General features: G+C 53.4%; 1 protein-coding gene across 7 annotated transcripts in view; it reads left to right on the top strand.

The window, feature by feature from the left end:
* The window catches only part of VWF (von Willebrand factor), a 197711-nt gene that overhangs the window by 134773 nt on the left and 40741 nt on the right, over positions 1-22197 (top strand). For all 7 annotated transcript variants that reach the window (XM_067695488.1, XM_067695485.1, XM_067695489.1 and 4 more), the window contains 14 exons: positions 1304-1407; positions 2428-2566; positions 5034-5168; positions 8159-8305; positions 10517-10657; positions 10799-10912; positions 12743-12899; positions 13447-13605; positions 14264-14399; positions 15689-17043; positions 18437-18553; positions 18634-18774; positions 19033-19176; positions 21924-22088. In XM_067695488.1, coding sequence (XP_067551589.1) covers positions 1304-1407; positions 2428-2566; positions 5034-5168; positions 8159-8305; positions 10517-10657; positions 10799-10912; positions 12743-12899; positions 13447-13605; positions 14264-14399; positions 15689-17043; positions 18437-18553; positions 18634-18774; positions 19033-19176; positions 21924-22088 — 3154 coding nt within the window. The remainder of the gene's footprint in view (positions 1-1303; positions 1408-2427; positions 2567-5033; positions 5169-8158; positions 8306-10516; positions 10658-10798; positions 10913-12742; positions 12900-13446; positions 13606-14263; positions 14400-15688; positions 17044-18436; positions 18554-18633; positions 18775-19032; positions 19177-21923; positions 22089-22197) is intronic.

Here is a 22197-nt window from a genome sequence, read left to right as displayed (position 1 = left end):
ATACACACACTTGCATGCACACATACATATGCACACACGTGAGTTTAGTCTTTGTTCAGCCCAAGACCGCTCTGTCCCAGGGCTTTGTCTGGCTCTAGGCCCAGGGAACCCAGGCTTGTCTGCAGAGTGACGGGATCGCACAGATGCTAAGGGACCCAGACCAGCAGCTTCTCGCCCCTCGGGTGGCTCTGGAACCAGAGTGCTGTGGTCCCTTCACCCAGGGTCACGCAGAGCCGGCATCCGGGGCTGCCTCCTAGGGTTGGGACAGAAGCAGATCTCCGTGTGGGATCAGCGTGGGTTTGGCCAGCTCTCCCTCAGGTCACTGGGGCCAGCGGGTCTTCGCTCTTTTCCTCCTGGCCCCGGAACCCCTGAGGAGTGTAACTTGTCACATAGTTACTCCTTCACTGGTGGGGGGGTGGGAAGAAGGGCAGGCCCTGTGAGGGTGTGTTGGACCATCAGGGGACGGGGTGACAAGGGTGCACGTAGGGCTTGAAAACCCCCAGCCTCTGGTTCTGGTCCATCCCTGCCTGTGGCCACTATTCAGCTTTCACCTCTACGGCATTAAGTGCATTGTTCACTAATTAGTTCACTTTATTAAATACATTATCCATTTTTTTCAGCTATAGAACATAGTAGATGCTCAATGAAGAACATTCAGAAAAAAAATTTAAAAACGAAAAAAGAAAATAAGATTCCCTTATCCTAGCCCACCAGAGGCAACTTCTACACTTCCCAAGCCCTTTGGAGGCAACTTACATATTTCCTTCGAGACTTTTTTTTTTTAAAAATATATGCATATATATATTAATCATTGGGACCATATGTGTATACAGTTTTTTTTTCTCCCTTGTTTTAGAAATTAACAGCATACGTAGTTCTCAAAACTTTTCAGACTTTAATGCGCTCCACAGGACACCATCACCTGGAGATGCCTTAATGGGTTTAATCACTTAGTTGCTTCCATTTTTATTTTGGAATGATAAATAATTGTACATTAGTTTTTGCCTATAACTCTATTACCTTTGGAGAAGTCCTCTGGAGGAATTACTGGGTCTAAGGAGATGCACGTCTCAAGGGCTTCTGACATGTGTTATCAGAGTCTCCACCAGGTCCCAGGGCTCCTGCCCCTGCAGTGTATGAGGGCGGAGGGGGTCAGAGTGTCTTCAGCTGAGCCAGGGGGACCAGTGTAGACAAGAGCCGGGATTCCAGCCCATGACTGGGCGTGGGCTCCCTGGGCCACCTCTGGCCGCGGCTGTTGGATCACTCGTTCCGGCACCAAGACTTCTGGATCGCTTTCCCTTAGGTCCGGCAGGACAACAGGTGTGTGGCCCTGGAAAGGTGTCCCTGCTTCCACCAGGGCAGAGAGTACAGCCCCGGAGAGACGGTGAAGGTAGACTGCAATACTTGGTGAGGCCGGGAAGGGTTCCAGGGATGCGGGGGATGGGGGGTGGGGTGTTGCTCTGGTACTTGCTCCCCTCCCACCCGTGGTAACCTGGCTGCTCCTTTCCTTTTCTCTGTGCCTCTGTTTCTCCATCTGTCAAATGGGAGACTTTATCATCCTGTGTACTCACCCCACGGGGACACTTTCTAGACAGCAGTGTTTCCTGGGGAAGATGAGGGCCATATCCATCACTGCACGCGTGACCAAGCTATCCCAGGGCACGGGATCGGGGGTCCTTCTCTGGCCTTGTCCTGTCCCCCAGCCATATTGCGAGTGTGCTTGCCTGGAGAGAGACCATCCTTCACACAACCCCAGGCTCTGCTCACTCACTGTGCCTTTCTTTGGGGCAGTGCACAGCTTTAGGGAAGGGCCACGGGGACAGGCAGTAAGGGGCTTAGTGTCTGGGGCCTGAGGGCTGAGCTTTCCACCGCTGCCGCCCCTGTCGGGCTTCCTGATGTCGGCTCTGTTACTGGGCGGAGGGATGGGGCCATAGGGCAGCCGGCAAGTCGCTGCGGGTTTACACACATTGCTGCCCACCCTCTCCTGGCAGAAGCTCACAGCTGGTCACTGTTTCCCCAGCTCAGAATTTTCCTGCCATTCTGGACGTGTGTCCCCTTAGCCTCAGAGGGGCTATCGGCCTCAGTGTCTTTTCTGTAGAGACCCTGTGGCCCCTCCCAGGTGATGTCCTGGGAGGCTGGGCTTTGGCACGTCCGGAGCAGGTGGTGACAGAGTGTCCCTGGGTCACCTCAGCCAACCAGGGCCCTTCTTTGCCTCGTGACGGGTGGGGGGGCAGCATGGCTTCCCTCTCCTCCTGGGCCCCGTGGTCTAAAAATGTGTGGGTTCATGACCGCGGGGCCCTGTGAGGTCCGATCCACAGGCTGCAGACCACCCTCCCGACGCTTCCTGAGGCCTCCTGGAGGGTGGGTGGCGTCCTTGCTGTCCCGACCCCCAAGGCCCCGCCCTCACCCCCCTCATCCTGTTCCCAGTGTCTGTCGGGACCGGAAGTGGAACTGCACGGACCACGTGTGCGACGCCACCTGCTCCGCCCTGGGCCTGGCTCACTACCTCACCTTTGACGGGCTCAAGTACCTGTTTCCCGGGGAGTGCCAGTACGTCCTGGCACAGGTGAGAGCAGGGTTCGGGGGTGGGTGTGCTCCCAGGCTGGATGCCACCGTTCTGTCGGTGGAAACAGCTCTGGGGGCTGGTTTCTACGGGAGTGATTTTCCAGCCCCTGGAGAGGCAGGACCTCGAGACTCGAGTGATAGCTGTGTTCCTCCAGCTCACCTGCATGCCTCCCGGGACGGGGCAGAAGCTCATTCGTTGACTGGCCTTGGTGTGGGGCAGGCTCCCATCCGCCCCAGTCCCAGCACAATGCAAGGAGAGGAAGGTTCCCTTTCCTTCTGCAGACACGGCCTCAGTCAGGGCACCAGTGGGGAGTGGAGCCCGGGCTGGATTTCAGCCCCAGCACCCTTCCTGCCCCCATCCTTGGGCAGTGAGCAGCCCACTCAGGGAAGGTTGAAATGCCCCTGGAGTTCGGTTCCCGCCCTGTGATTCTATTCTATTTTATTCTGTTCTATTCTCTTTTTTTTTTTTTGCCGCACCTCGAGGCTTCTGGGATCTTAGTTCCCCAGCCAGGGATTGAACCGGGCCCTCGGCAGTGAGAGCGCAGGGTCCTAACCGCTGGACCGCCAGGGAAGTCCCCATTCCATTCCATCGCATTCTCCACCATTTTCATTTCTAACCTCGTGCAGCTCAGAATGGGGGGGGGGGTGAGGGGCTGTGGGTACAGAAGGTCCCGCTGCCCGGCAGGCCGAGGTGCGGCCTGCGGGAATCCTAGCTGCTGCGTGAGGGCTGCTCTGCCCCCTTTCCCGCCCACGGATTCCTGCAAGTTTCTCTTGCTGGTTGACACCGACGCTGGTGAGCAAGGAGGGCCGAGCGCTTTGTCCTCCAGGCGGCTGGGCTCTGCGCAGCTTAAACAACTGTGGTCTCTCCGTCTCCGCTCTCGGGGGCGTCAGGGGAGGGGCTCGGTGTGGGCTGGAGGGAGGACCGCAGACCCGAGGGAGCTTCAGCCCCAGAGACAGAGCTGCAGGGCACGGGAGTCAGGCAACGGGGGCAGGGGCACCAAGTATGACGCCTGCCCAGCGCACGGGGAGTGAGCCCCCTGCCTCTGGCCCGCGCCCCAGGCTGGCCCCAGAGAGGTGGGCGGCGCGCTGGGGAGACGGGCGTGCACCCCACGACATGCTTTTACCCACACCCAGGAACCCTCTAGGGCTTTCCCACACGTCGTCTATGGAAGTCCGTCTTTCTGTTATCTGTCTGCCTCCCAGCCTTGGTAGCAGAAGATGGGGTGATACCAGCTCTGGGGCTCCACTCCCCAGCCAGGTTCAGATCTGGGCACCCAGAAAACACGACATTTCAGTGCAGCGAGAGGGGCCGGTCAGACCTACCGCCTCAGCCTAGGAGCCAGTCGGAGCCCTTCCGAGTCGTGCCCCTCGTGGGGCTGCTTTTCCTGCCCCACCGCCAGTGCCGTTGTCTCCTCTGATACTTTGTCCAGGGCCCCCCTCCCTTTCCTCCCTTCCTTCTTTGGGAGGTGTTATCAGGACTTAACTCTTTCTCCTTCAGAAAAATCTCAGCTGGTGACAAAGCACTTGTACCTTCGTTCCCTCTTTTAACTTTCACAATCCCATTAACCCAAGACAAACCCGTTTAACCTACCAATCCCATCAAGTTGGCGGATCCCATCTTACAGAGTGGCACGTCTTGTGTGTGGAATGTATGTATATGTGTGTGTGAGTGTATGTGTGTGCATACATGTGTGTTATGTGTGTTTGTGTGTGGTATGTATGTGTGTGTGTCTTTGTGTGTATGTGAACATGTGTCTCTGTACGTGTGCCTCTGTGTGTGTGTGTGTGTGTTTATGAGGGTCAGAGAGGTAAGTGACTTACTCAGTATCATCCAGTAAGTGGCAGAAACAAGGCCCACCCCTAGCTTTTCTGTGCTGGGTGTTTTTTTTCCCATCACATCACAGCAATAGCCACCATGGGAGATATTTGCCAGAAACGTGTCCGCTTTTGCTTCCTTTCTATGCAATTCCCCAGCGAGGACCAGTGCTCCCATACCCTCTGTTCCCTGCTAGGGACAGTAGCTCAGCTGGTGTTGCTGGGTCCGGCAGTCTTCGGTTACAGTTCTGGGCCAGCAGTCCAGTGGGACTCCACCAGAACTTAGAGCTGCCAGGTGCCACGTGGCTGGACTGTGCTAGTTCCCTGGCTGAGGCTGGACTAACAGGCTCAGGGGGAGCTGTAGGCTGATGGGTCCACGTTCCCTCTCCCTGTGTCCCTCCTTCTCTCCCTCCCACCCCTCACCACCCCCCCTCCCACCTGGCTGTAGGCACCTGGTTCATAGGTGATGGCTGAGGGTGACACACCTGTGAGTGTCCTCCGTCTCTGTCTGTCTGTCTCTCTCACACACACGTGGACATGGCAAACTCCTGTAACACATCCTTCAAAGGCCTGAGGTGATGGGACGCCAGTCAGCTGATCTGGGGAGGAGTAGCAGGGAGAGTGTTTCTATCCTGACACCTGTTTTTCCCCAGGATTACTGTGGCAGTAACCCTGGGACCTTCCGGATCCTGGTGGGGAACGAGGGGTGCGGCTACCCCTCCCTGAAATGCAGGAGGCGCGTCACCATCCTGGTGGAAGGAGGCGAGATTGAGCTGTTTGATGGGGAGGTGAGTGTGGGCTCGTCCCTCCACCCTCACGCCCCTCCGTTGGCTGATGAAGAGCACATGCCGAGTGTTCGTCCAGAACGTGTGTGGATGGAACGTCGTGCAGCCAGTGGAGAGATGAGGTAGCGCTGTATCCTCTGACCTCGCCTCGTCCTGTGAGGGTGGCGGGTGGCAGGTGGTGACAGATTACACGATCCATTTTAGTGGAAGGAAGTGCAGACACACATGTGGAGAAGGGTGTGTAACCATATCTGCACCAGCGTTGGGAGAGCCAGGGCTGACCTCTGGAGGCGACGGGAGATGGGAGGGTGGGAGGACTTTCATATAGGAATACGTATATACACACACATATATACATATGTATAATATACACACTATATATACAAATATACACACGCACACGAGTATACTATGCATAAACACATATACATATATATTATATACCCACTGTTATATATATTATATATACAAATGTACACACACACACGTATATTATACATACAAATATATCATACACATATATACACATATAGCCCACATATATATATTATATATACAAATGTATATGCACATATATACATATATGTTATATATCCACACATATATAAATATAATGTATACAAATGTATGAACACATATGTACACATACATTATGAATGCAAATGTGTTATACACATTACACACATATACATTAAATCCCACATTTATATGTATTATATATACAAATGTATACACATATACACATATATTATGCACACAAGTATACACACAAATGCATATGTATTATATACCCACAGTTTTATGTATTATATATATGAATGTACACACATGTACACATATATTATACATACAAACATACACACATATATATTATATACCCACATTTATACGTGTTATATATACAAATGTATATACACATATATGCACGTATACTATGCATACAAATATACACATGTATATGTAATATACAGATATATCCCACATTTACATATATTATATATACAAACATATACACGCATATACACACATATATAGTATGTGAGGTTAGTATGTATTATATACCCACATTATATATTATATACTAATGTATACACACATATACACACTTGTATACATATATTCACAAAAATATATACACACATATACGTACATATATACACATATATAATATATATACAAGTATATACACACTTATTATACATCCAATATGTTATATATACACACGCATATATAAATATATATTTTGGGAGATGATGGTGTTTGGGGGGATTTTTACCTTCTTTTATGTTTTTCGGTTCTTTTTAGATAAAATCTTTGCTAAAGAGCTCAAAGTGCACAGACTCAGGCCCTGTGTGCTAAGAGCTCACGGAGTGGCTCTCAGAGGTCTACCTGAGAACCACCCAGGAGACCTTGTTTAAGACACCAACCTTCAGGTCCACCCTGAGGTCCTGGCTCAGGTCTGGGTGAGGCCCAGGAACCTGCGTCTGAAGTGGCAGGGGTCCCTGGAGCACAGCTGTGCTGGTCTGGCCACATCGGTACCTGGGAGACCTGGGTCTGGGCTCACCCCTTCCCCGTACCTTCATTTTGTTCCGTGGCCTCAGCCCACATCCTACCTTCTGGCAAATACCCACCGCTGGGCTTCCCTGGTGGCACGGTGGTTGAGAGTCCGCCTGCTGATGCAGGGGACACGGGTTCGTGCCCTGGTCCAGGAAGATCCCCCGCTGATACCAGGGGGTGGGAGGTGAATTCTCTTCCCTTAGAGAAGATAGCTGTGGAGCAAGCAGGACCTGTTGACTTGGGTCAGCCGTGTCCATTTCAGGGACAGTTCTACTTAGGACAGATGACAGTGGTGACATAGAGTGGGAGGCTCTGCCTGTGGTGTGTCCCCAGGGAGAGGGCCTTGGTGAAGGGGTGACAAGTTCTTAGCGTCAGCCTCAGTCTTATGGGTTAGATGGTCAGCCAAGTGCCATGAAACGGGCAGGGAGGGCTCGGCACCGGCAGCGAGTCAGCGGAGTCAAGGGTTCAGGTCCTTCGGGGGCTGAAGTCTGGGATTCCTGCTTCCAGCGCCGAGCTTCCCTGTCTCCCTGTTCAGCTGTGACTCCTGCTGACGGCAACTCGAGTGGGAGATGGGAGGAAAGGGGAGAATCTAGTGCTCGTTTTAATAAAGGGGTGCATTTATTTTTTAATAAGCCAATAAGGGATTTTATTTTATTTAATTAATTTTTTTAACATCTTTATTGGAGTATAATTGCTTTACAATGATTGCTGCTGTATAACAAAGTGAATCAGCTATATGTATACATACGTCCTCATATCCCTTCCCTCTTGCGTCTCCCTCCCACCCTCCCTATCCCACCCCTCTAGGTGATCACTAAGCACTGAGCTGATCTCCCTGTGCTATGCAGCTGCTTCCCACTAGCTATCTATTTTACATTTGGTAGTGTGTATATGTCCATGCCACTCTCTCACTTTGTCCCAGCTTACCCTTCCCCCTCCCTGTGTCCTCAAGTCCATTCTCTACGTCTGCATCTTTATTCCTGCCCTGCCCCTAGGGTCATCAGTACCACTTTTCTAGATTCCATATACATGCGTTAGCATATGGTATTTGTTTTCCTCTTTCTGACTGACTTCACTCTGTATGACAGTCTCTAGGTCCATTTTAAATCAGTTGCCTAGAGGTGCTTAAAACCATCACCACGTTAAAAACATCTTTAGGGGACCATGTGTATTTAATGATCAAGTGTCCAGAAAATTCTTTTCATGACGTGATAGGTGATCTTCTGCCAATAGGTTTCATTGTATTTTTAACCTTGTAATTATGTTTTTGCTGCCACCTCTTTATCCTAGGATTCTTGGAGAGAGGTAGGCAAGATGGACGCAGCTCTGGCCGAACGGGGCAAATGACCAGCGGCTCTGGAGGGCCGCGGGGCGGGGGGAGCCGGGCCTTACACCTGACCATCAGTGTCCTGGTCTCACACTGCGTCCTCCCTCAGGTGAGCGTGAAGAGGTCCATGAAGGATGAGACTTACTTTGAGGTGGTGGAGTCCGGCCTGTACATCACCGTGCTGCTGGGCAAGGCCCTCTCCGTGGTCTGGGACCGCCACCTGGGTATCTCTGTGTTCCTGAAGCAGACTTACCAGGTGGGTGGCCCTTCTCCGCTTCCCCCTCATCCTGTCCGGTTGCATCTTCAGCTTCCTGAGCAGCAGTCCGCGGCCCCCGCCTGCCGTCTTGGGGGAGGGTGGGTGGTCACCTAGTCCAGCCTCCCTCCCGCTGCAAATAAGACTCAAGGGTTAGCGTTCACCTTGGCTGTTCCCGAGACAGGCTGTCTCTGAGAAGGAGGGAGGGTTCCCGGACCCTGCAAACAGTCCCTTGAGTGGCCTTGCTAGGCAAGCAGTTTATATCCACAAAGGAAGGAAAGAAAAGATCGGGCAAGAGCTATTCTCAAGGTTTCTTAACCTCAAGAGGCAAATGGTCATGCGTGATGTTATCATAACTCTGCAGAGCGTTCCGGGTGCACCCTCCCACGGGGCCACAGGCCAGCATCGGCCGACGCTTGCAGTGAAACCACTCAGCACCTGCTTTGGGGAAAGCTGCTTGCAGTATCCGTCCAGGTTCCGATGGTTTGCTGGGACTTCATTTTCTCTGACGGGCATGAATGTGACAAGTGCTCTGTCTGCCCTGGTGGCAGGACAGACCTTCCCGGCAACTGTTCTAGGCACTGTGGATACAGCAGGGAAAGAACTATATATAACTATACATACATATGTATACATGGTTATAGTCATATATATAGTTATATATATATAGTTATATTTATATGTATCTTAGCTTCGTATTAGTTTCCTATTGCTGCTATAATAAATTACCACAGACTTAGTGGCTTAGAAAAGCAACACAGATAGATTATCTTCTGGTTCTGGAGATCAAAAGTATACAATTGGTCCGCAGGGCTGCATTCCTTCTGGTGGCTTTAGGGGAAAATCTGTCTTCTTGCCTTTCCTAGCTTCTGGGGCTGCCCACATCTCTTGGCTGTGGTCCCATCCTCCATCGTCACAGCCAACAGCATAGCGTCTTCCACTCTCTCTGCTTCTCTCTGTCACGTCACATTTCTCACTCTGACTTCTGTGCTCCTTATGAGACCCTGTGATTGCACTGAGCCCACCTAGATGATCCAGGACAGTCTTCCCATCTCAGGACCCTTAACGCAATCACACCTGCAAAGTTCCTTTTGCCACGTGTGGTAACATATTCCTGCTTCTGGGGATGAGAACGTGGATATCTTTGCGGGCACCATGGTTTTGTCCACAACAACCCTGGTGGAGATCATATTCTAGTGGGGATATTGTGTGTTTTAGACTGGTTGGTCTGATGAGACCCGTCTCAAAGGGTGTGAGTGGAGTCTTTGTGGAAGGGAGGGAAGGAGCCGCGTAAATGTCCTGACTTGAGAATTCAGGCAGATGGAGTGGCAGGTGCCAAGGCCCTAAGGTGGACGGTGTTTGCGTTTGGACACGGAGGCCAGGGCGGCTGGAGAGGAGGGGCTTGGGGTGACTGGTAGTTACCAAGGGCAGGGACGGGGCAGGGGCCATGCCATGGGGGCTGTCAGGCCATGTAAAGATCTCTGTCCTTTTGTCCATGTTTCCCAGCAAAATAGAATAAGTCACATCTCTTTGTCCCGAGGCAGGGCTCCAAATTTGTTCTAAGAGCATGGCATCTTTTCTTTTCCAGGCCAAATAGCTCCGGTTTTGTCCAGGGTTCTTATGTGATGGTTTCCACCCATTCATTCATTAGTCGGTCAGGACTTGTGTCCTGCAGCCCATGATAGGTGAACATGGAGTTGAGGAAGATATTACGTCAGCCCTGGGGGCATTTAGTGCTGGCCAGCCTGCTCCGAACAGGCTGCAGTTGTTTAGGTAAGGGACTCACCTGTCCACGGTCAAGTAGGACTAGAACGTTCCCCCCTCAGACTTCTCACATTCTCATTGGTGTAATGCTGGACCAGCTCCTCTTCTGCTCAGACCCTTACTGGGGCAGCTGATGGTTTATACTGCAGACACCAGGGCCCTGGAGGCCTAGTTGGCCATCCAAGGGACATGGGCGGGCTGCCTCTCTTTGTGAATGGCCTTGGTTTCCTTAACCTTAACATGAGGTCATTGTGGAAGCCGGGCAAAGGCCTTGGCAAGGTCAAGACTTTGCTGGTCACCCTGGTCTCCTTCTGCGTCTCCCTCCCTGTCCCCTCCCACCCTCCTCTTCCTCAGGTGAGCCTGCCTCCCATGCTGCCTGGAGCCCTCGCTTTCCTGACTCAGAGTTTGCTCTGAGGTTTGCAAAGCTTATGCTCCCAACTGGTCCCGCAGGAGCAGGTGTGTGGCCTGTGTGGGAACTTTGATGGCATCCAGAACAACGACCTCACCAGCAGTAGCCTCCAAGTGGAGGAAGACCCCGTGGACTTCGGGAATTCCTGGAAAGTGAGCCCGCGGTGCGCCGACACCCAGAAAGTAGGTCGGGGTCGCGGTGCGGACCGTGGGCGGTGGGTGCCATGGCCTGTGGCGGGGGCAGAGCTTGGGGAGAGGGCCTCTTGGAGCCCTTCCGGGTTGACTCTTCCGGGTCCACCTGTGTACTCCTGCCCGGTTCCCCAGGTGCCACTGGACCCCTCCCCTGCCACCTGCCACAACAACGTCCTGAAGCAGACGATGGTGGACTCCTCCTGCAGCATCCTCACCAGCGACATCTTCCAGGAGTGCAACAGGCTGGTGAGGGCGGCGGGGCCCCCGGGGGCAGGTGCTTCTAGCTGTGGTTGCTTGCAGGAGCCTCAGAAATCGTCTACAGCTGCTCACCTCTCTTGGCTTCAGGCTGGGGAACAGAAAGAGTAATCGAGGGTGTGTGAGGAGAGCAGTGCCTGGCAGATCATTTTTCTGCATGGTTCTCTGGGCATCCAATGCTGCTGCTCTTCCAGCCTCAGTCTTAGGGTTTGTCGCCCACAGATTATCTTGTCTCCGACATCAGAGCGGGAGCTTCCTTCTCCCATGCCCACCGTGTCTCTGGCCCCGGGCACTGCGCCGCTGCCCCCGTTCCCAGGTCTTGTCTCACGGAAACTCCTTTCTGGTCTTGAAGCCAGATTTTCAGCCTGCACTCTATGGCTTCTTTCTGTGTCTTTTGTTGTTGTTTAATTTTTATTTTATATTGGAACGTAGTTGATTAACGATGCTGTGTTTTAGATGTACAGCAAAGTGATTCACTCATACATATACATGTGTCTATTCTTTTTCAAATTCTTTTCCCATTTAGGTTATTACAGAGTATTGAGCAGAGTTCCCTGTGCTACACAGTAGGTCATTGTGGGTTTTCTATTTTATTTTATTAAAAAAAATTTTTTATTGGAATATAGTTGATTTACAGTGTTGTGTTAGTTTCTGCTGTACAGCAAAGTGAATCAGTTATACATAGACATATATCCACTGCTTTTTTTTTAGATTCTATTCCCATATAGGCCATTACAGACTACTGAGTACAGTTCCCTGTGTTCTACAGCAGGTTCTTTTTGTGTCTTTATCTCGCAAGGTGACAAGGAATTCCCCAAACAAGTTTCGATGCAGTTTTCTCTCTATCTCTGTCTGAATGTATATACGCACACCTGTGTATGTGTGGGTACACGTGTGTCTATGTATATGTACACACACACACACACAGCCAGGTGCACATGCGTGCTGCTCCGTGGCAGCTCCCTCGTGGGAGTGACGGTTGAACACCTGTGTCTCAGCTCTTTCTGTCCATCCAGTGGTTTTTAATCCCTCAGGACCCGAAGGATACTTAGGATCCCCTGGTTTGGTGGAGACCCGAGGCACCTGAGCTGGAAGGGCGGGGACAGTGAGAGGGTCAGGGAAACCGGGGCTGTTGGGCACAGTGACCGGCTTAACGTCCGAATTCATTCTCACCACAACTGCCCTGAACGAGGTGGGTGTGGGGGGCACGTCTGGGGCAGCCGAAGGTGAGAGGTGGCTCCTGAGACTGAGCACAGACCGATGGTGGGCTTCCTGTCCGGGAAGATCTAGGGTCGGAGTCCAGGAGCACCGGGCCGGCCGCGGTCCAGCACGCTAGCCTGTAGCATCTCAGCGAGACAGTGTGAGTGGTCCCGATGTGTTTCCTCGGTCTCTTTGCTGAGTGGAGACCAGGAAAGAGTGTGTGTGTGTGTGTGTGTGTGTGTGTGTGTGTATGTGTGTGTGTGTGGTGTTTATGTAAAACACGCAGACACCCAAGAGGGTGGGAGTGGCTTATGGGGATGGATGGATGGCTGAGCAGGTACGTGGACAGATGGACAGAAAGGAATGATCTTTTGAAAAATTCTCAGGCACATCTCTTCTAGGAGAGGCTGGCAGGGTTGCTTTTTTCCCCTTTTCTTGCTGGACTCCACATAAGAACGTAGGATTTCTGCCTTTTTACCCACTTCCTCCTTGGGACCATTGCCTCACATCTTTCCTTCTGCCTGGAGCCCCTGTCCCTCCTCTGACCACTGGAACATTCAGGCCCAGACCAAGAGCCAGAGTCCCCAAGTGCAGCCCAGGCCACCTGCGTCTCCCTTGCAGGTGGACCCCGAGCCATACCTGGATGTTTGCATCTACGACACCTGTTCCTGCGAGTCCGTCGGGGACTGTGCCTGCTTCTGCGACGCCATCGCTGCCTACGCCCACGTGTGTGCCCGGCACGGCGAGGTGGTGGCCTGGAGGACGCCCACGTTGTGCCGTGAGTCCTGCTGTCCCTCGTGGTCCCAGACACGCCCCTCCCCCCTCGCGCATTTAGACCTTGGGTGGTGAGGAAGGGCGCCTTGGTGGGGGAGAAGACAGAGACCCATGCGGGGGTGATGGCCGAGGCTGAAGGGGGTTAAGGCACGCATGGGCATGAGGAGGCGTGGGGCTGGAGACAGCGATGGGGAGAGAGCAGTGGGGAGAGAGATTCAAGGAAATGGAGAAGAGGGAGCAGTGACGAAGAGAAGAAGGTGGTCAGAGTGTCTGTGATTAGACACAATCACATTTGCCGTCGTGGTCAAGCAGCTCAGACTTTATGTTGCGCCTTCCTTCCTGCATGTAAGTGGGTGATCGTTTTTATGAGGAAAATGAATTCAGAACCGCGAGGCTCCTGGCTCAGGGGCTCTCAAAGCCTAGACGCCTCTCACGTGGTGACTCCGTAGTTCCCCAGTACCCTCATCCCCTCCTTGGGGCCATCTGTCTGGGGTTGCCCAGGGTTGCCCGGTGCTTTAATAACGGTCCTGCCTGTTTTGGGGTCTGCACAGCCCAGAGCTGCGAGGAACGGAACCTGCGGGACAGTGGGTACCAGTGTGAGTGGCGCTACAACAGCTGTGCTCCTGCCTGTCCCGTCACGTGCCAGCACCCTGAGCCGCTGGCCTGCCCCGTGCAGTGTGTGGAGGGCTGTCACGCACACTGCCCTCCGGGTGAGGCCCTGGCCCCCGCGGGGAAGGGGTGCGGGGCTGGGATGGTCCTCAGGAAAGCTGGCTCCCTGCACTGCTTCTTCTCGGCCTCGCCGGGTGGCGCCCTGTCCCCAGCCCCACTACCCTAGGTCGTGTTTCCGTGTCCTTCCACCAAAGCCAGGCCAGCTGTGGTTTTTGTCAAGCTGAGCTCCCATGCAATGCTTCTGGGGTCTATTTATGGGCGTATCATCTAGAGCAGCGCTTTCTGGTAGAACTTTCCGCAGTGCTGGGAAAGTTCTATTCAAATGTGGCTCCTGTGTCTGAGGAATTGAATGTTCAATTTTATTGAACGTTACTTAGTTGAGATTTAAACGTAACCAGCCGCACGTGGTTACTGGCTACAGTATTGGATAGCACAGATCTAGAGTTATCAGATATCTCCTTCGGTGGAGGAGCAAAAAGACCCTTGGAGATAAGATTTGCTTTGTCCTGGGGTTTGGAGGAGGCGAGGTGGGGGAAGGAACGCCCCCTCCTAATTTTTCAGAAAGAAGGATGCTCCCTAAGCAGTGAGGGGACCCTTGGGGGAGGCAGGCAGAGCTGGGACAGGCCTTCTAGTGCAAGGAGAGTCTTCCTTGTGGGAAAGGTGGGAACTTTGGCTCCTAACGAGAGGCTTCTCATGCAGGGAAAATCTTGGATGAGCTTTTGCAGACCTGCGTCAACCCTGAAGACTGCCCTGTGTGTGAGGCGGCCGGGCAGCGCTTAGCTCCCGGGAAGAAAATCACCTTGAACGCCGGGGACCCTGAGCGCTGCCAGATTTGGTAACACAGTCCCCCTGGTTGTCCGGAGTGGTGGGTCTTACTGTCTAACCTGGGGGCCTGCCCAGAAGTGTCGGTTTGGGGAAGAATGTCCTGTTCTTACTTACTTTGCTTCTCTGTCTTTGAGGACAGGCTATATTTCTTTTCCAGGAAATATCTCTCAAGAGATTTAGGTTTTCTAGCTCTTCTTGCTGAAGGAAGGACGTGGTCTCTTCTTATCCTTGGAGGTGGCATCTAGTCCGGGGACAGGCATCTATGGAAGTCAGATTTCTTTTTTACTGGAGGTGGGGATGCAGGGCAGGAAGAGAGGTGGAGCCCCTGACTCTGCAGTGGGGCACAGACACCTCGGGCCATGGCCAAGGTCCCAGGATGCGGCTCTTGTAACTGGGAGTTACGGGTCGCTGCCCCCGGGCTCCCACCGGGGTTGAAGGAGAAGGTTCTAGCCTGTGTGGGTCACCGCCGCAGGCAGCTTGATTTCTCCTGTGGTCTGACGGAGCCTGCCACTTTCCAGGACACTGGTGAAAGAGAGACGTGCCCAGGGGGTTGGAACTTTGGCCTGGCGGGGTGAGAATTTGTGTGGGGGGCTTGGGGCTGGGTGTGGAGCACAGCTAGACCCTGGCACAGGATGGGGGTAAACGGTGGGTCCATTGCAAGAAAGAATGAGTGAGTCACTGTCGTTCTCTGTCTAACGTCTTGGAGACCCCCCGTGCCACTCCCAGTACTTTACTCTGCCGGATCAAGCTGGGATCTTGCATCTTTATTCATCTCTCTGAAATGATTTTACTCCAGTTTTCCTCTCTTCCTTAGGCCCAACATGTTAACATAGTACAGAATTCATGCAGCTTAAATTCTGTTGTAATAAATACTGAAAAGCATTCGTCTTCGATAGAACATTTATAAGGCCTGTCAGCCTCAACATTTTAGAGCAGTGTTTGTCTTTGGAGATATTTGGGAGAAGGCTTGGATTATAATTAAATATTTATGTTGCTAGAGACATAGGTTGAAAATAAACCAACTTTGAATGGCTGTGTGGATTGCTAAGAAAGAAGAAAGATTCTTTTTCAGGTCCTAGGGTGGGTGAAATCTTTGGCTTTCAAGGGGATCAAAACTCAAGGGAAGTGTGTGTGTGTGTGTGTGTGTGTGTGTGTGTGTGTGTAGGGGGGCTGCTTGGGGACTATGTTAAACATGGTGTCTCTCTCGAGTGGGGAGTGTTCCTTGGGGTCTCGGGTTCGGTGGGCTGGGAAGTGCCCAGAGGTTCTTCCTGAACCATTTTGGTCTCTCCCCTCTTGCAGTCACTGTGATGGTGTCAGCCTCACCTGTGAAGCCTGCAGGGAACCGGGAGGCCTGGTGGTGCCCCCCACAGAAGGCCCGGTTGACCTCACCACCCCGTACGTGGAGGACACGCCGGAGCCGCCCCTGCACGACTTCTTCTGCAGCAAACTCCTGGACCTGGTCTTCCTGCTGGACGGCTCCTCCAAGCTGTCTGAGGCCGACTTCGAGACGCTGAAGGCGTTCGTGGTGGGCGTGATGGAGCGTCTGCACATCTCCCAGAAGCGCATCCGCGTGGCCGTGGTGGAGTACCATGACGGCTCCCACGCCTACATCGCACTGCAGGACCGGAAGCGGCCGTCGGAGCTGCGGCGCATCGCCGGGCAGGTGAAGTACGCGGGCAGCGAGGTGGCCTCCACCAGCGAGGTCTTGAAGTACACGCTCTTCCAGATTTTCAGCAAGGTGGACCGGCCTGAGGCCTCCCGCGTGGCCCTGCTGCTCACGGCCAGCCAGGAGCCCCCCAGGCTGGCCCGGAACTTGGTCCGCTACGTCCAGGGCCTGAAGAAGAAGAAGGTCGTCCTGGTCCCCGTGGGCATCGGGCCCCACGCCAGCCTCAGGCAGATCCGCCTCCTCGAGAAGCAGGCCCCCGAGAACAAGGCCTTCGTGCTTAGCGGCGTGGACGAGCTGGAGCAGCGGAGGGATGAGATCATCAGCTACCTCTGCGACCTCGCCCCCGAAGCGCCTGCCCCCACGCAGCGGCCGCTCACGGCCCAGGTCCCCGTGACGCTGGCGCCCAGGAGGAGCTCCCTGGTCCTGGATGTGGCGTTCCTCCTGGAAGGGTCGGACAGCGTGGGCGAGGCCAGCTTCAACAGGAGCACAGAGTTCTTGGAGGAGGTGATCCGGCAGATGGACGTGGGCCAGGACGGTGTCCACGTCACGGTGCTGCAGTACTCGTACGTGGTGACCGTGGAGCACTCCTTCAGAGAGGCGCAGTCCAAGGAGGACGTCCTGCGGCGGCTGCGGGAGATCCGCTACCGGGGTGGCAACCGGACCAACACCGGGCTGGCCCTGCAGTACCTGTCGGAGCACAGCTTCTCGGCCAGCCAGGGGGACCGGGGGCAGGCGCCCAACCTGGTCTACATGGTCACGGGAAGCCCGGCCTCAGATGAGATCAGGCGGATGCCCGGAGACATCCAGGTGGTGCCCATCGGAGTGGGGCCTCGCGTGGACGTGCCGGAGCTGGAGAAGATCGGCTGGCCCCAGGCCCCCATCTTCATCAAGGACTTCGAGACGCTCCCCCGAGAGGCTCCTGACCTGGTGCTGCAGAGGTGCTGCTCCAGAGAGGGGCCGCATCTCCCCAGCTCCGCCCCCGTCTCAGGTATGCGGGCGCCTTGCATGGGCGCGAGGACTTGGGGGCACTGGGGGTGGCCTTGGTGGAGACGCGATTCTCAGGTTCAGATCTGGCTTCCCTGCTCTGTGCCTTCGGCCAGACCCCTGCCTTCAGAGTGTCTGCGTTTCCTCACCTCCCACCCCACCTGTGATCTTTGTTTGGGGAGAAGGATCTTTTCTTATTGTCTGAGTTTGAAAATGCAAAGGTAATGCAAGCTTATTAAGATGTAAGCAAAACCAGGATATGGAGTAAAAAAAATACAAGTCCTGCTTTACCATATAGCCTCATCCCCACCCAATTCCACTCCCTGCCTTGGAGGCAACCTGTTCAATATGGCGACTATCAGCTTTTTTTACCACACTGGGTGGATAAAATTTTTCTCAGCGCCTGACATTCTTCGGGGCGAGGCCAGGAAGTCCAGTAGGTTCTGGAGCCGGGCTGCCTTAGTTTGAATCTCACCTCTGGCACCTACGAGCTGGGTAATTTTTGCAATTATTTTGGTAATAATTTGGGGTAATTTTGGGCAAGTACCCTGTGTCCATCAGCCTCCTCATCTGTAGAATGCTGGTAACACTAGCACTTGAAATACGCTTAGGGCGGCACCCAGTACTTAGCAAGTGCTCAGAAATGACGTAGCTCCACGGCTGTGATTATTGCCTCTTAACTGATACTAACGATGCGTCACTTCCGAGCGCTTTAACACCTTGACTTGGTGTGGTTGGGACGCCCCAGAATCACTAGCCTTCTTTTACGGTCTCTTGATCCCCATACTCGTTATCCGTGCCTTTGTTTCTGTGTTTTTGTTTTCATCAGAGCCACAGATTTGTCTAAATTCTCGTGCTATTTCAGTAATAGCATCATCAAACCTCAGAACAGTGTTTGGGCCAGAGTTTGTTTCCTCACTGCGATCGTGACCCTGTTCCCAAACATTAACATGAGCTTTAGGCATTTTTAATCGGTTCACCTTCTAGCTCCTTGCGTGCCCCGTGAGACCTGAGGACACACAAGCCCACCTTCCAGGGGTGTGCTGCTCTGTTTCCTCTTGTCATCTGCCTGTTTTCTGCTCCAGTATTTCACTCAGTTCTAGAAGAGTTGCAGCCCCCGAAATGGAGGGGAGGATGCCTCTTGCTTCCATCTGTAGCATTTAAACTGCCTTTGGGTGGAGTTGGAGTCTCCCCAGTGCCTCCAAACCCGGGGACTCACGGCCCCCTTCCCTGCTGCCTGGCGCCAGCTGCCGAGGTGCAGAACCGGGGGACACGCCTCCCCTTTGTGGCGCTGCGTGGTCGGCAGCGCCCTGAATACCCATTGAGTGTGTGTCTGCTGCAGGGGCCTGGTGCCAGTCCCCCACAGCCCTGGTTGCTCCCCTCTGCTCTCCTTGCAGACTGCAGCCAGCCCCTGGATGTGGTCCTCCTCCTGGACGGCTCCTCCAGCTTTCCAGCTTCTTACTTTGACGAAATGAAGAGTTTTGCCAAGGCTTTCATCTCAAGAGCCAATATAGGTGAGTGAGGCGCCCGAAGGGGCGCTTTCAGGGGCTCTTCCTGATTCAAAGTGTGACTTCTGTGCTTCCTCTCCTGTCAGGCCCTCAGCTCACCCAGGTGTCGGTGCTCCAGTACGGAAGTATCACCACCATCGACGTGCCGTGGACCGTGCCCCTGGAGAAGACCCACTTACTGAGCCTCGTGGACCACATGCAGCAGGAGGGAGGCCCCAGCCAAATCGGTAACGCGCTGGCGGGCTGGGGTGCAGGGGCCGCGTCTGGCCCCAGTTCTTGGTGTAAGTGACCGGTTAACCCCGGCCGGCCCCTTGGCTCCTTGGCCTTCGTTTTCTTCCCTGTAAACCAAGGGCCAAGGTGCTCTTCGTCTCTGAGTTACTCCGTTTCGATGACCTAAGGCTCCCCCTGGAGGCAGGATGCTCAGCCGGCCTCACACCCACCTTCCCCGCATCAGGACTGACTGTGTGGCCCGTTCTCTCTTCCAGGGAACGCGTTGGGCTTTGCAGTGCGCTATGTCACATCCCAAGTCCACGGTGCCAGGCCTGAAGCCTCGAAGGCGGTGGTCATCCTGGTCATGGGCACTTCCACGGACTCAGTGGGTGAGGCCGCCGCTGCCGCCAGATCCAACCGTAAGTGTCGGGGGTACAGTCCTGCGCCCGCAAACTGCTAGCGGGTTCAGAGTGGGCGGCGGTTACTTTGCGACGTCCTGGCTGATTTTGAATACTTAATACCCACATGGGGCCTGGTTTCAAGCAGCGGGGAATTGCCCAATCCCTGTGTTATTTGGAAACCAAGCAGTAATAAATGTGTGTTTATCCTTCATGTGTCTGCATGCTTTCAACTGTAACTTTATTTTTATAAATGTATTTTATTTATTTACTTATTTATTTATGGCCGCGTTGGGTCTTCGTTGCTGCGCGCGGGCTTTCTCTAGTTGCGGCGAGCGGGGGCTACTCTTCGTTGCAGTGCTCGGGCTTCTCACTGCGGTGGCTTTTCTTGTTGCAGAGCACGGGCTCTAGGCGCGCGGACTTCAGTAGTTGTGACACGCAGGCGCAGTAGTTGTGGCTCGAGGGCTCTAGGCGCGTGGACTTCAGTAGTTGTGGCGCATGGGCTTAGTTGCTCCGCGGCATGTGAGATCTTCCCGGACCAGGGCTCGAACCCGTGTCCCCTGCACTGGCTGGCGGATTCTTAACCACTGCGCCACCAGGGAAGACCTTGACCGTACCTTTTAACTTCTTCACATATTCCCTCTGCGTTGAGGGCTGGGTCATACCCCCGCGCCTGTGGTGTCCTTAGCCTCTCTCCACTCTGAGGCTAGAGTGATACATTTTGGGGCTTTGAGAGCCGTCGGAGACCTTCCTGTATTCTGAGCCCCTGTCCAGTAGCAGCCTAAGGGGCTTGGGGGTGCAGGATGGACAGGAGACCAAGGCTGCTGCTTTAGGAAGGGGACGGATGCAGGTGTGCCCGAGCCTCGGTGCCTATGAGAGCTTGTGCTGTGAACAGCAACAGCACGTGAGCCGGGGCAGGCAGTGTCGCGCTGGCGGGGGGCTGGGTGAGTGGGATGACATGACGCGACGCCTTCCCGTGCCCCCGGGAGAGTGGCTCATCTTTCAAAACCCCGCTCTGTCTCTCCTCTGATGTCTTCCCGAGAGTTGTTCACTCCCTTTTCTGTACCATTGGAACGACTCAAAATGTGCAAACCACGTTGTTTTTATGTTAGATATCTGTTTCTTGCACAAGCTAGGGATTCTTTGAAGGCACGGGCAAAATCTTGCTTATTTTTGTATCGTCTGTGCACGATGCACAGAATAGGTGACCATTTAACGTTTGTTAAATGAATGAATGTGACCTATTGATGAAACCTATTATTTTGGGGAAAAGGACCCTGAAAGGATGTACGTTGGGGTGATACAACCAGCTTAGAAAAGGTGAAAAGCTGCTAGCAGAAAATTAGCTCTAATCGTAAGCAAACTGCAAATACCTAGAACTTTCTGGAGAACTAATTGGGGTAATTTTATGATGGAGACTTTTCTCCTTTAGCATCAAGAATCCAAAGAAAGTCTTTCATCGAGAAAGGAAGCAGCTGTGGTCTGGAGGAAACAGACATGATCCAGGGCACATGACTGAACCATTCAAAGCCTGTTTCTCACCTGTAGGCGCACATACCCCGGGCTAAGCCCTGTGACTGACATTTTCTCTTCTCTTCTTACACTCACCTCCTGGGTGGTCTCATTCTGTGTCATTCGTCTAGATACATTTATGCACGATTGACTTAAGAATTCCTATCTCCAGTCTGGATTAGGAATTAGAACATCTCCACCTAGATGTTCCAACAGGCAACTCAGCATAAACTGAATTACTGACCCTCACATCCAAATCCCCTCTTCTTACAGTCTTTCCCATCTTAGGAAAATGGCGGTTCCATCCTTCCAGTTGCTCAGGCCAAAAGCCTCAGCGTCCTTAATTCCTCTATTTCTCCCATACGTCCATCCAGTCCATCAACAAACTATAGTTCCATCTTCAAAATACACTGAGAATGCCACCACGCCATATCACCTGCATACCACCTGCACCACTGTCTCCTAGTTCAAGCCCCCATCACCTCTCACCTGGATTACTGTAATAGCTTTCTACCTGGAACAGCTTTCTGCGAGCTTCTATCCTTGCCCCCGAAGTTCACAATCAGCAGAGCAGCTGCAGTGACCCTTTAAACATTGAAGTCAGCTCACCCACGTCACCCCTCTGCTCTCAAGTCTCGGCTGGCTCCCATTTCATTCAGAGAACATGTTTAGTCCTTCCCGCGGCCTCTGAAGCTCTGCATGATCTGTGTCCCTCTCCCGCTTTCTCTGCTCTGGCCTCCCTGGACTGTGCAGCCAATTTTCTGCCCCAGGGCCTTTGCACGCACTGTCTCTGTGCTCAGGATGTCCTCTTGGCTCCTTCTGCCCTTCATCTTTTCACCGCACACATCTCCAACCATCCTGTATGAAACAATAACCCTCACCACTACCCTAGTAACTCTTATCTTCCTTACCCCATCTTGTTTTTTCCTAAGCACTTATGCAGGTCTGAAATACTAGATATTTACTTACTTGTGTGTGTGTTGTCTGTCTCTCCCCAGTGTAAGCTCCATGAGGCCAGGACTTGATCTGCTTGGTTTACAGTATCCTCACTGCTTAGAATAGTACCTGACACAGAGCAGGACCTCACTAACGTTTGTTGATTGACTGAATGCCCTCCTCACAGGGTCGGTGTGAGTGGCCAGTTTGGAAAACATGAGGCTCTGTGCACACGCTGGGCGTAGCTTCAGGCCAGCGCATTTTGAGCCCACCTGGCCAAAGGCTGGCACAGACCCTTTCTTGCTCCTCTGTAACCCTAGGAGTGGCGGTGTTCCCCATTGGGATTGGAGACGGGTATGACCTGGCCCAGCTGAGGATCTTGGCGGGCCCAGGGGCCAGCTCCAACGTGGTGCAGCTCCAGCGGATCGAAGACCTCCCCACCATGGTCGCCCTGGGCAATTCCTTCCTCCACAAGCTGTGCTCTGGTGAGTCTTGGCATGTTTTTCTTATCCCCCTCAAAACAGAAACAAAAGCAACCGAACCCATCTAGAGACTCAAAGGTTCTCCTCTACAAGATTTGGCCTTGAAGTAAGT

The sequence above is a fragment of the Pseudorca crassidens genome, chromosome 11 (assembly GCF_039906515.1).
Source record: "Pseudorca crassidens isolate mPseCra1 chromosome 11, mPseCra1.hap1, whole genome shotgun sequence".
Lineage (NCBI taxonomy): Eukaryota > Metazoa > Chordata > Mammalia > Artiodactyla > Delphinidae > Pseudorca > Pseudorca crassidens.
This window is presented reverse-complemented; position numbering and strand designations above follow the sequence as displayed.